The sequence below is a fragment of the Anneissia japonica genome, unplaced genomic scaffold (assembly GCF_011630105.1).
Source record: "Anneissia japonica isolate Jap-2015-1 unplaced genomic scaffold, ASM1163010v1 scaffold287634_len692169_cov176, whole genome shotgun sequence".
NCBI lineage: Eukaryota > Metazoa > Echinodermata > Crinoidea > Comatulida > Comatulidae > Anneissia > Anneissia japonica.
The window spans coordinates 295,376-307,516 of record NW_022739883.1 but is presented as its reverse complement, the minus strand read 5'-3'; the positions used below and the strand labels follow the sequence as shown (position 1 = coordinate 307,516).

General features: G+C 34.6%; 2 protein-coding genes across 3 annotated transcripts; both read left to right on the top strand.

Moving 5' to 3' along the window:
- The first annotated feature begins 1,213 nt into the window (after positions 1-1,213).
- On the top strand, positions 1,214-4,937 carry LOC117118107. Its single transcript, XM_033262605.1, has 4 exons — positions 1,214-1,366; positions 2,641-2,784; positions 3,233-3,614; positions 3,995-4,937. Exons 2-4 carry the CDS (start codon positions 2,676-2,678, stop codon positions 4,371-4,373), a joined length of 870 nt encoding a protein of 289 aa, XP_033118496.1. The 5' UTR covers positions 1,214-1,366; positions 2,641-2,675; the 3' UTR covers positions 4,374-4,937.
- Positions 4,938-7,367: 2,430 nt separating this feature from the next.
- On the top strand, positions 7,368-10,451 carry LOC117118106. 2 transcript variants are annotated; one of them, XM_033262604.1, is made up of 4 exons: positions 7,368-7,424; positions 8,599-8,715; positions 9,098-9,479; positions 9,767-10,451. In XM_033262604.1, exons 2-4 carry the CDS (start codon positions 8,613-8,615, stop codon positions 10,149-10,151), a joined length of 870 nt encoding a protein of 289 aa, XP_033118495.1. In that variant the 5' UTR covers positions 7,368-7,424; positions 8,599-8,612; the 3' UTR covers positions 10,152-10,451. The 2 variants fall into 2 exon arrangements, with proteins under 2 accessions (XP_033118495.1, XP_033118493.1); XM_033262602.1 differs by having other exon boundaries at positions 8,581-8,715.
- Positions 10,452-12,141: the final 1,690 nt, after the last annotated feature.

Genomic DNA, 12,141 nt, shown 5'->3' with positions numbered 1-12,141 from the left:
GAGGGCACGCCCCGGTACGGAGATTTGTCCGTCCATATACTATGATAGGCCTAAGTAAATTTAATTAGCAAAATGTAAATTGATCATTATTTAAAAACAATCTGTTATAAGTTGTATTGGTGACCTACTAAATAGTCAAATAAATAATAAAGGAGACCGATTCTTTCTAACATCGCATGAAACAATCCGATAACCATAGAAGCTTACCATGCTATAAAATATAGTTTAAGCCCTCATTAGCATTTCGAATATTCCTCGGGATGTAAATTCCCATTCTGGGGATTTAAAGGGTTGTACCTGATACCACGTGATTTTATTGATTTTTATTTTCATGTCGTTTATTAGGGAGCTTTCGATTGCACGACGACGGTAGGACATAAAATGCAATGACGTCACTAAAAGTCATCTGCGCATGCGAGAACGTTAAGGTCACCTCGTCGAGAAGATTCTGGTACGCAATTTGGCCAAATCTACGCCGTATGCAGAGAACGTAGGACGCCAGGTAGGACGGTCACGCATGAGTTATTCCGTTCTATCGTCGCGTCGTCGCACAAGTCAAAAGATCCCTAATGTATGTTTTACGTTGGAGGAATCTAAACCAATTCCTCCATGGTTTTACGTATGGTATCAAAATCAATTCAAATTTCATAATAAAACAGCAGTAATATATGTTAAAACCGAAAGTCCACTGATTAATCTTAGATAAGAAACGAATGAACGAAGTAAAAGTATCGGATATGGTCAAGAAAACACATTTTCTTGGACAAAGATATTCGGCTTCCTCTATAACTATCTTCTTTGCTAAATTTTTATTATGGGTTTGGAGATTGCATGTTCAGATTAGTCTGCACTATAATAGGTAAAATACGTACTGACGATTCAAATTTTGGCATATTGCAACGTTATGCAACCGCCGGCATATGACGCTGACGTATGACCTCATCATATTGGCTAAATATTGTCGATGACTTACAAAGTGGCAAGCAATAATAAATATGAGATAATTTAAATTATGAGGCTTGCATTAATTATGGAATAAACCTAACTATTGAATTAGAAGACAAGCGTTTAGTTTTAACCATCACGTTACTAAAAGTAACGTGATGGTGATGCTGACAGGAATAGGCTTAACCATCACGTTACCCCAACCCCTAGTGCAGCGCAGATATTTCAATTGTCGATTCACATGACCAAACACTTAACCAATCGCACTTAATTTTAACGTTATGCAACTTGGTGTCCATTTATGACGTCATCGCGGGCTTATGCAAGTTCAACGTTCACGCTTTCAGGAGTCGCTGGTCCTATTCTTTTCCTATTTCTTGTTTTGCTGTGGAGAGATCAAGATTAGGCCTACTACGTACAGGTTAGTGTGGCAAAAATGTGTGTATTTTTTGCAATGAGCTTTGTTTAGGGTTTAACATAGCAAGTAATTTAACATTATGTTACTATTCCTGTCATTACGGTATTATCATTATCTGGCAGTGAAATATGGGCAGTTAGTAAATCTTTTAAACGTATTTAAAACTGGATTGGAATTATTTTCCATTCAATTAAACTTTATTGCTCCATTTTAAACAGATACATTATCTAGACATTAAGAGACAGGCTATAAATGTAGGCAACATGAAAGCTACATTATATAGGGATCCCTACAGTGCAGTTAATGTCACAACAGAATGAGAGTTTGTAACGAATGGTTCTGGCAAATACATTATTATTATTATTATTATTATTATTATTATTATTATTATTATTATTATTATTATTATTGATATTATTATTATTATTATTATTATTATTATAGATAATTTCGTATTAATAGTTTAGATAACACTTAAATTCAAAATGGCACCGGTAAACGTTGACATTAAAGCTCTGTGAGTTGTTCTTGAAGAACTCATTGTAGCCTCCTTCCATGCAATGTATTTATTTATCTTATACTTTATCTCTTTTTTACTGCATTGTATGGAAAATAAAGTACCTTCCCAACTGTATACATGTGTGTAATGGTCCGTGATTGTGCAACAATTTTTAAAAGAAATATACAACTGTAAACATATCAGAAGTAGGCATATGCTTTAATCCAAATTACATATCAAAATAGTTGAGAAATATAGATGGACATCAGAAATGTAACACAAAACCTTAAAACGAAATACAAAAACAAATTGAGTTGCTGTTTGTCTTGCATGGCCTTAACAACTAAAAATCAAACACTCAAAATGTTGTATTTCTAGCCAAATATGTAAATTAAAATGTTCTTTTAGCAAACAATTACCAGTAAATCAGTAAATCATTTAAGACCTTGTCCCAAATCAGCATGTTTTGTAAATGTTTTAGTATTATTCTATAGCTGCTTAAACTTTAGTCTGTGTGGTTAAACTTAACAGAGTTCATATTTATATTCCCAAGCCCTGTGAATTAAGACCTCAAATTTGCACTTGATCTGTATCTTGGATAACTGCGTGTACAAAAGATTTTAATACGTAAATCAATAAACAATTAGGCAGGCTTGTACTTACGCATAAAGATAACGATAAGGGTGCTGGGCGTGGTTTGTGACTATCGCCGTATACTTTAACCCACTTTTGCTGAAACATATTATTTCAATGCAGTTTTTTTTCAAATATATTACAGACATTTCATTGTTGGCTACTAAACGCTAATTGAAAATGAGTGGTTTTACAGCATGCGCGTACATCCTAAGCACTGTGCTTATGACAGTCATTGCGGGTGTAAGTGCTCTGCTGGCTGCCCTAGCAGGATCAGGTGTCGGGGTTGGTAAGTTGAGCGCCTTTTTTAAAGCCTTATAGCCTGGTATTTTTATTGTTAAAATCTACATTTCTCTATTTTTTCTGAAAGTTTAAGCTTATTCTTTTATATAAACGTATTTGAAATATTTTGAATACTATAGCAACGGATCTTCTCTAAGTCCCTCCAATATTTTGCGTAAGGTCCTGTATAACAGCCTAAACGTACGTAAATATAAGTGTTATTTTTGTGTGGGACAACACGGGGACATGCGCATTGTACACCTTGTTCTGATTGGCCAGTTGTTAAGTTTGATTTACACTCCGGAAAGGCCAATTTTTTAAATTAAAATGTGTTAACATATTTGATCCAATATAAAATAGGAATTCAAATGTTTGATTTGATTGGTTTAATGAGTTTTCAGGTTTTATACACAGTAAAATAATCCTAACGTTATTTTTTTTAAATTTCTTAATAGAACTCGGAATATTCAACTACACCATTACAGAGGTGTCGGCATTGTACGAAATCGAAGCTACCCCCGCAGGTTGGGCATTCTCCATTTGGTTATTCATCTTCGTGTTTGAGATCCTCTGGATCGCATATGCTTTATCAACATTATGCCGCTCAACCAAACAAGGCCCTGTCTACGTAGTTGCGCCCGTTCTACCACCTGAGTATACCTTACTGTACAGCGTGAACCAACTGCTTTTGATCGGTTGGTTGTTTCTATTTGATCGGGAATTCATCGGATATTCGAGCATCGATTTGTTGTTTATTTTTGTGACTGGCTTCATCTGTCTTCTGATCAATTTCAGACGAGTGGATAAGTACCAGTCATACATGCAAGAGAATCTCCCGTACGTCAGAATTTGATATTGCTAATCATGTTACAAAATATGTATGGCATCATTGCATAAGTAGTACATACTCCAAGTATCGAAATGCACGCCATCGTGTCGGGATTCAATATTTCGACATTAATTATGTCATCATCATTTCGATACTTGGAGTATGTATTGTACTATCTTATCTTAGATTAATCAGTGGACCTTTCGGCATCATTGTATATTTACTTAAATACACTCTAATAGATACAAAACATCATGAAAATATTACCACTAATTACAATTTTGAAAGGCATCTTTAATCATTACACACAATGATAATTTGTATATTGTATTGTTTTATTTTGTTCTCTATTGTTTTTAACGTCTATTTGTCTTTTTAAAAATTTTAGGCAAGATTTGTTGGCTAACCGTGTTCTGGTTCAGAACGGCGTCGCACTCTACACAACCTGGACTCTCGTTGCTACTCTTCTTAATAGTGCCATCACTCTGACGTATAAAGCGAATGTGGACGACACGTTATCGTCTACTATTATGTATATCCTTATCATAATAATAACTACGCTATACTTCGTGCTAGATGTTACTGTCTGGAACAAATACACTCGGTATACTTTCACACCATACATCGTTGTAATAGTTGCCAGCCTAGGGAGCCTTAATTTTAATTTCGACCCTAGCAGCTCAGCATCAATTACCATGTTGATATCTATTATCTTAGGTATCGTTTATCTTGTTGGTAAAATTTTCCGTACAGTTATTACACGTTAGTCCTATTACGTCTTATAAAGCCGGGAACACACTGCGCGCCCGCCGACGGTCGTCGGCGCGCTGACGAGCAACGGATCTTTTCTAGTGAGATCCGTTCAGACAATCAACAGCAGACGACGTCGCATCGCCTAGCGCTCACATGGAGCAGAACTGGATTCGTCAGCCGAAGGTCGTATATGATCGTCGTATGGTGCAGTGAGTGTCCGGCTTAATATGACCAAATGTTACGGTATAGGCCTATCAGTGTCATTCTTTAAAAAAATTTTGTACTCGATTTTACAAGTATTTGTCCACATTTGCGTATCATATTTCAGCGTATGTTTAATGTAGCCTAGGCCTATTGATAAATTTTAATTTTGTAATAATATTAATGTCATCATGTTAATTACTGACGTCAATATTGAATAAAATATTATCTTTATTAATATTATAATTTTAAATACAGTGCTAATAATTTCATATAGGCCTATCAATGTCGAAATTATAGTTAATGTTTAAAAGAGCATTCTTTTGTGAGCTAAATGTGTCAAATAAATTAATGTAATCGATTACAGATTCCACAAACGGATTGTTTCTATTGTTTTTCTGTTGTACCATTTTATCTATTTATTAATTTTTCTTTATTTCTTTCAACCTGGATTAACAACTCAGTTGAAACCAATTATTCTTATGTGTTTATTGAATGAAGTTTATTATAATAAATGACCGCAACGGCTTATTGTGATACCACGAACACTGAGTAACATTATTTACCTAACTTGTGTCTGTTAATGATATATTTTACCGGAAAAACTCAATTTTACTAAAAAATTGGGGTTGTACGTCCTCACTAATCATCGCTGATATGCTGTATACATTTAAACGAATACTAGCGTTAGGCTATACCGGCTAGATATATATTTCGTATAAATTTCTTACAATTTTCCAACGCTTGTCTGCTTTATCACTGCATATACATGAATTAATTTCCACGCCTTTTATCATGACAATCAATTTACCATAAATTGACTGCAACCCCCTATGTCATCTTACTCATATCACTTCCCCCGCAACACGTCTTACACCCCAAAAATTAAACCAAAGGGAAAATAAAGCAGTTTCTCTCTCTTCGCTATGTCGCCACCACTCGTAAAATCATAGAGGACTATAATACCTCCCACACCACAGTAAAATCACAGACCCTATATAGGGTCTGTGGTAAAATTAAAACAGCCTGTGCTTAGCAAATGGCCATGAATATTAAAAGGGGATAAGAATAATACAGCGATGGTGAATGTAGTATTACGAAAAATTGTTACAATATTGCTGTAATTTAATTGCACATCTGATGATGATAATGATGATGATGGTGATGGTGGTGGTGGTGAGGACAATTTCCTCCTGTGCCATAGCCCGAGTTAGCTCTTCACATCCGTGGTATGGTGGGCTGGTAGCTCATAAATGCATATGCAGTTCATTATGCCACTTGACCTTTGACCAATCACAATGCCGTTATATAACACCACCTTCTCTTGTGACGTCACCTCTAACTTACATAACTTCGATGACTTTTAGCACCTTGTTATAAAACGCTGTTTACGTATCACTTTGGCAATTTAAATTCGAATGAGAGAGATATATGTTGTATTATATTGATCCTTCCTCCTCTGGGTTGAAAAAAAAATATGGCCTAGGTACAGCCATAATGTTATTTTTTTTCACTGAAATTTCAAAATAGGACAGATGGTCAGATGAAAAATTAAAATCAATTACAGATTAGTTTAAAATAAATGAGAAAATGAAACAAAATTACTGTGTCGAGCAACATTAGCTTACTTTCATATCGCCATGGAGACCGGAATGGCCATCCTACCTTATTATTTATTTTCTGTTTTATATATTAATTTGAATTGATTTATTTTCCTTAAATTAATAATGATTTGATTTATTGTTCTCATATGCATAGGCCTATTATCTATTATTACTTTATATGATTACTTGATTTGGGCTACTTTATTCTCAACTTTTTTTTCTTTCTTTCTTGTTTTTATGTCTCTTTTGTCTATTGTTTTTTAATCATGCTCAATTCATATACATCTTTAATTGTAATTTAATTTTAATTTTAGGTTTTTTATATAATTTTGAATTAATTCTTCATGTAAGTTTTGAATTGAAAAGTTGTTATTAATTTTACTTGAAAGTAATTACTATAATACTCGTTTTTGTTTTGTTTTACTCTGTGTATTGAGGGTCACCAATGATCAGCTTCGGTTGGATGGACCACCCTCATTAAAGAATGTTGAAATAAAAATAAAATCATCGATGCAAGGCAAGGTAGAGTTCTAATGATCGATATTATTGCGTGTTCTGCGTTCCATAGTACGAAGTGCGCGAATCATGAATATTCAATGTCATGCTCTTGAGGTTTCGCGATCGCGACCAAAGATACTAGAAATACAAGATAGAGTTCTCGCATTGTAAAAATGAGGCGGAAGTCGTGCCCAACGTAGGCGGCGCCCTTCTTTTTAACCATGCAAGTTTCCTATACTTCGTGCCCAACGTACAGGGCGCCCTTCTGTTGCTAAGTATATCCAGACGCAAAAGGCGCCCTTCCTTTTCCACTAATGGAGGAAAACTGTTTCACTAAGAGTGCGTCCGGCTATGCGATTCTGCGCTGTATTGTTGTTTTATTCTTTACTGATTCATGATTATGCTTTAATTGTTTTATGTATTATTTGGATAATAGCAACGATCTCTACCGCCACCAAGGAGGTTATGTATTCAACGATGTCACTGTCTGGGTGTCTATTTCAGTTTGTTTTTATATCCTAGTATCTTTGTTGAGAATTGATAATAAAATACGCGACGACTTGGTAACGAAAGTTTGGCACAAGTTTTTTTAGATCCAGCTGTAGGGGGCGTCCCATTTTTCGTATTCCCACCATGCATTTCGGTGGAACACAGTGGAACACTTTTTTTGTGTGGAGAACTCTATCTTGTATTTCTAGTATCTTTGATCGCGACGAAGAAGGCTGGGAAGTTGGAAGTTTGACTTTCTTTACGAACTTACAGGTTTGTAGTTTATAGATTTTGTATTGTTCTATTTAAATTAATCTAAATAGATATGTCTAATTTAGAAAACTTATAGGTTAAATGTATTTACTGTCTGGCGTCAGGCTAGGGCCAAGAATAGATTTGCGGTGGCAATCTCGTAAGGCTAGGCCGTAGGCCTAGGCTAAACTGTGTAAGTAATGTATCACAACACTATCTGGCTACCTCCTCCTGACCTGGCTGAGTAAGACAGGATCAGGGCCCAGCGAACTATCTAGTCCTATGGTAGGTTATGCCCAATTCTGAAACGTTTTCTCAGTGAATAAAATAGAATGTCTGTATCTTGGTATATAATCAAAGGATAAGATGAAATAAAGTGTGATGATGACGTAAAAATGGAAAACATTGATCCGGACCATGATGGGGAACTGGAGAGATAAAAAGCAGTAATGTGTTCTTACTTTTTAGGCAGGCTACTAGCCTAGACCTCAAAGTACTGTAGTACTAGTCCTAGGGCCTAGTGTACCATTGTTACCAACCTGAGAGATTTGAAATTTGTGGCTACACAAATGGGGGAGGGGCTGGTTGGGGTCAGGTTTGAGTCATACATTATGATCAACAGTTGGTTGTGACAATGAACGTGCAAGACCGTACGCGCCTCATTCTACTAAGTGTGTGGCTGGCTGAGTTATTTTGCTCAAAAAAGAAATTTTCGTGGTGAATTGATTATTGAACGAGGTAACGAGTACCTCTCTAATAGTGACTCATTACTGTATGACCGTTATATATATTTTACTAAAACCAGTTTCTTTTAATTTTAAATACATTTTCCCCTGAATTCGTAATAATTTGTTATCACGCATACACTTATACTAAATGCGTAACAAATTTATGGTCACACATATGTTTCTGCAAAATGTGTGTTTCATCCAAAATCACTTTCAAATGTGGGACTGTTCCGCACGATGGGAGTCGGTTGGTAACTATGTAGTAGTACTACTAATAGCTACATATCTAGCCTATTGCTCAACCTGCTTAAAACAGTTGTATTATCTCTTTCTATTTATCAATTAATTAGGTAAATATCCTGTAGATAAGGCCCCCATTTGATTTTAGTTGTTATTGTATTGACCTAATAACACAAGGTTGTTTTGCCATTTGGTTTCACTTGTTACAGGTATTCCTCATACTTTAGGCTACAGACAGTGAATGAGAATGAGTACTTTGTACGTCTTAAGCACTGTTTTAATGACAATCATTGCGATTGCAAGTGCTGTACTAGCTGTCTTAGCAAATTCACCGATAGGAAAAGGTGAGATAAAGCAATTTTTATTAAGGATTGTGGATTTTCAGTTAACAGACAGAATTTTATGTATTACATGTCTTATTCATAATGTCTGATCATGTAAAGGGATGAATTTTCGTTATTTGTTAATGTGTTTCATGGGAAAATGCACTTCGTGTGTGTGGATATAAATTATCAAATTGATGAATTGGTTTACAGTACTGTATTTGAAAATTCTGCTCCAGATATTTGTTAGTGGAGTTGTCATGTGTTATCATCAACATCATCTACATCCTCATCGTCATCATGACAAGTACAGTACTGTCATTTTATACTTTAAATATGTGTGGTTCAATATTTGAAAGGAGGTTTTTTTTTTAATTTTTCAAACTATTCTACTTCTTAATAGAGCTTGGGTTATTTCACACCACCAATAAAGAACTGTCGGATAAATATCATATTGAAGCAACTCCAGCCGATTGGACATTCTCAATTTGGGGATTCATCTTTTTGTTGGAGATTCTCTGGATCGTATACGCCTTATCTGCATTATGCCGCTCTACAAAACAAGGCCAGGTTTACTCTGTTGCTCCAGTTCTGCCGCCTAGTTTTACCTTGCTTTTTTGCGTCAACCAATTGCTTCTGATTGGTTGGTTGTTCCTCTTTGATCGGGAATACCTCAGCTATTCTAGCGTGGATTTGTTGTTTATTTTTGTGACTGGGGCCCTCTGTCTTGTGATCAACTACAGACTAGTAGAAGAGTATAAGTCATACATGCAAGAAAACCTCATGTACGTATACAGTACTATATCTTATGTCACTGTATATTAAACATAATAAAATAAAATGTAACAAAAACATAGTTTTGTGGTCAAATTATCAGCAAAATTTATACTTTCACAACAAAAAAAATCATAAAAAAATTTCAACCATTATATTTATACAGAGTACATATTACAAACTATTTTTTGGTTAACATACTGCCTCACGATACAGTGATTTTTTAAAATATGTTTATAATTGTAGATGTAATTATAGTCTGGATTGTTACCAATATTCCTATATTCTTTTATTCCAGGGGTGACTTGGTGGCTAACCGTCTCCTGGTTCAGAACGGCGTTGCAATGTACACCACCTGGATTCTCGTCGCTACCCTTCTCAATAGTGCCATCACTCTTACGTATAGAGCGATGGTGGATGACGCATTGGCATCCACAATAATGTATATCCTTGTCATATTAGTATCTACTCTATACTTCCTACTAGATGTGACTATCTGGGAAAAATACACTCGCTACACCCTCACACCCTACATCGTCGTGATAGTTGCCAGCCTCGGAAGTCTGGACTTTGATTACGACCCTGACAGCACTTCTTCAATTTCTCAGTTAATTGCTGTTATCTTAGGTTGCGTTTTTCTGATTGGTAAACTCCTCCGTACAATTATTATTGCAGCACGTTAGTCATATTAGGATAAATAGCTTCCAAATGCTATTCGTTTGTGATATCAAAACTTTAATATTTCAGGAATATAAAAACATTGTTTCACTTGATTTGAAATTAGTTTTATTATTATTTATGTAGTATTGGAAATTTCACTGTGAGATTAGAGTTGGTATTTGAAAACTGATTCCTGTTGCAATTTAAAAAATATTATATTTAATATCATAATTATTAATACATTACTTCAATATTTCAAGAATATTAAAAAAAAATTATTTTACTTGATTTGACCTTAGTTTTATTATTTTATGTAGTACTTTATTGTTAATTTCACCATGAGATTAGAAATAGAAAAATATGTTTTATATTATCATTAATACAAAACTTCAATATTTCAGGAATATGAAAACATTATTTCACTTGATTTGACATTAGTTTTATTATTGTAGTAATGTAGTATTGTTAATTTCACCATGAGATTAAAGTCGGTGCTTAAAAACTGATTCATTTAGCAAATAAAATATAATATATTGTATTTAATATGGTTATTAATACAGTACAATATTTTTAGCTAAGTAATGAGTTTTATTTACATGTTTCCCTCTAATTAAAGACCATCCAATTAAAGACCACCTCCAAATTAAAAACCACTTTTTTTTTGTGGTCCCAATTTTATATTAGAAACTAGAGTTGCTAAAGACCAGTGACAACCATGGTCCCAAAAGCTGTCTTTAATTGGTCATGGAGATCTTTTTATTATGCATGTACGTTCATGTTAACTGATAAACAGTGTTAAAACATGAATTAATGTGCTCATAATCATATACAGGTTGTTTCTGTTATTTTTTCTGTTTTCTGAATTTACATTGTTGTATATAGTAATTTTTTAAATCATGAAGTAATAAATTTACAAGACCGATAAAGATCTGTTGGCGTGATGTTTACTGATATGTGAAATTTTGCTGAACACAAGCCCCGCCCTTGAATATTGTTGCAAAAGCCCTACAAAACAGCAGTGTTAAAAGATACGCGAACAAGTGCATTTGTGGGACATGAACACGTGTGCTTGTTAAACGTGTGCTTGTTAAACATGTGCATATTTCTGGCCCTGTCTTGATTGGCGGGTTGTTAAGTTTGATTGACACTCCAGAAAAATTGTAGCGTCACCAAAATTTATTCAAACATGCCATATGCTTATTCTAGTTTTATTTAAATTAACTTTTCAGCCTCTCGTTGGCTGTCGACAAACATGATACAATAATAAGCTATGTAACCAGGGTCGGGGTGTGCAAAGGTGAACCAACTGGGAAGACTCCAGCTCCAATTTTTCATAACTAAGACAAGTTGCATGCTCAAATAACGTCCTAATGTTATGTTACTGGTCAATTTAAAGATTTATTGGAAAAATAAACAAAATATTATTTTCATAATTTAGGGTTGATTGGTTGACTGGACTTAAGCAACACAAACATTTTGCTCTTGTCATCAGGGCCTTATCAAAATTATTTTTTGATTTTAACATGCGTTTTCTATTTAAAGTACATAGTATATGTACCTGTCTCTTATACACATCTAGATGTGTATAAGAGACAGTAATAAAGATTCTACTTTAAGTATACAGTTTTCACCATCAGTTATTTTCATTCCAATAATTCTTATGTTGTTTCTTCTTGAGTACCGCTGTGTTCTATTAAGCTCACTCTTAATTTTATCCATTTCAACACTTACTTGCTCTAATTCAGCCTCCAATAGTTTCAGTTTCTTGTCCTTTGCTTTTCCTGACCTTTCTAACTCAGCTATTCGTTTGGCATTCCATTCAATGGATTCAGATAATTTATGTTCAACAGCTTTCTGTCCGTTAATCAATTTCTCTAGTGACTGCTTAACGAAGGATTCAAAATCATCGTCTTCACCGACAGGCTGCTTCGAAGCGGTTCTTTTTGGTTTCTGGCTCATTATTATGCTAAATTGGGAGCTATGCAGCGCATACGTCCGTTCACAACAATGCCA

Bases quoted from the DNA above. Each gene is read 5' to 3' on its own strand.
- LOC117118107 (XM_033262605.1), top strand. From the start codon at position 2,676: ATGAGTGGTTTTACAGCATGCGCGTACATCCTAAGCACTGTGCTTATG. The intron at 2,785-3,232 runs GTAAGTTGAGCG...ATTTCTTAATAG, and splicing joins AGGATCAGGTGTCGGGGTTG to AACTCGGAATATTCAACTAC. The intron at 3,615-3,994 runs GTACGTCAGAAT...TAAAAATTTTAG, and splicing joins TACATGCAAGAGAATCTCCC to GCAAGATTTGTTGGCTAACC.
- LOC117118106 (XM_033262604.1), top strand. From the start codon at position 8,613: ATGAGAATGAGTACTTTGTACGTCTTAAGCACTGTTTTAATGACAATC. The intron at 8,716-9,097 runs GTGAGATAAAGC...ACTTCTTAATAG, and splicing joins AAATTCACCGATAGGAAAAG to AGCTTGGGTTATTTCACACC. The intron at 9,480-9,766 runs GTACGTATACAG...CTTTTATTCCAG, and splicing joins TACATGCAAGAAAACCTCAT to GGGTGACTTGGTGGCTAACC.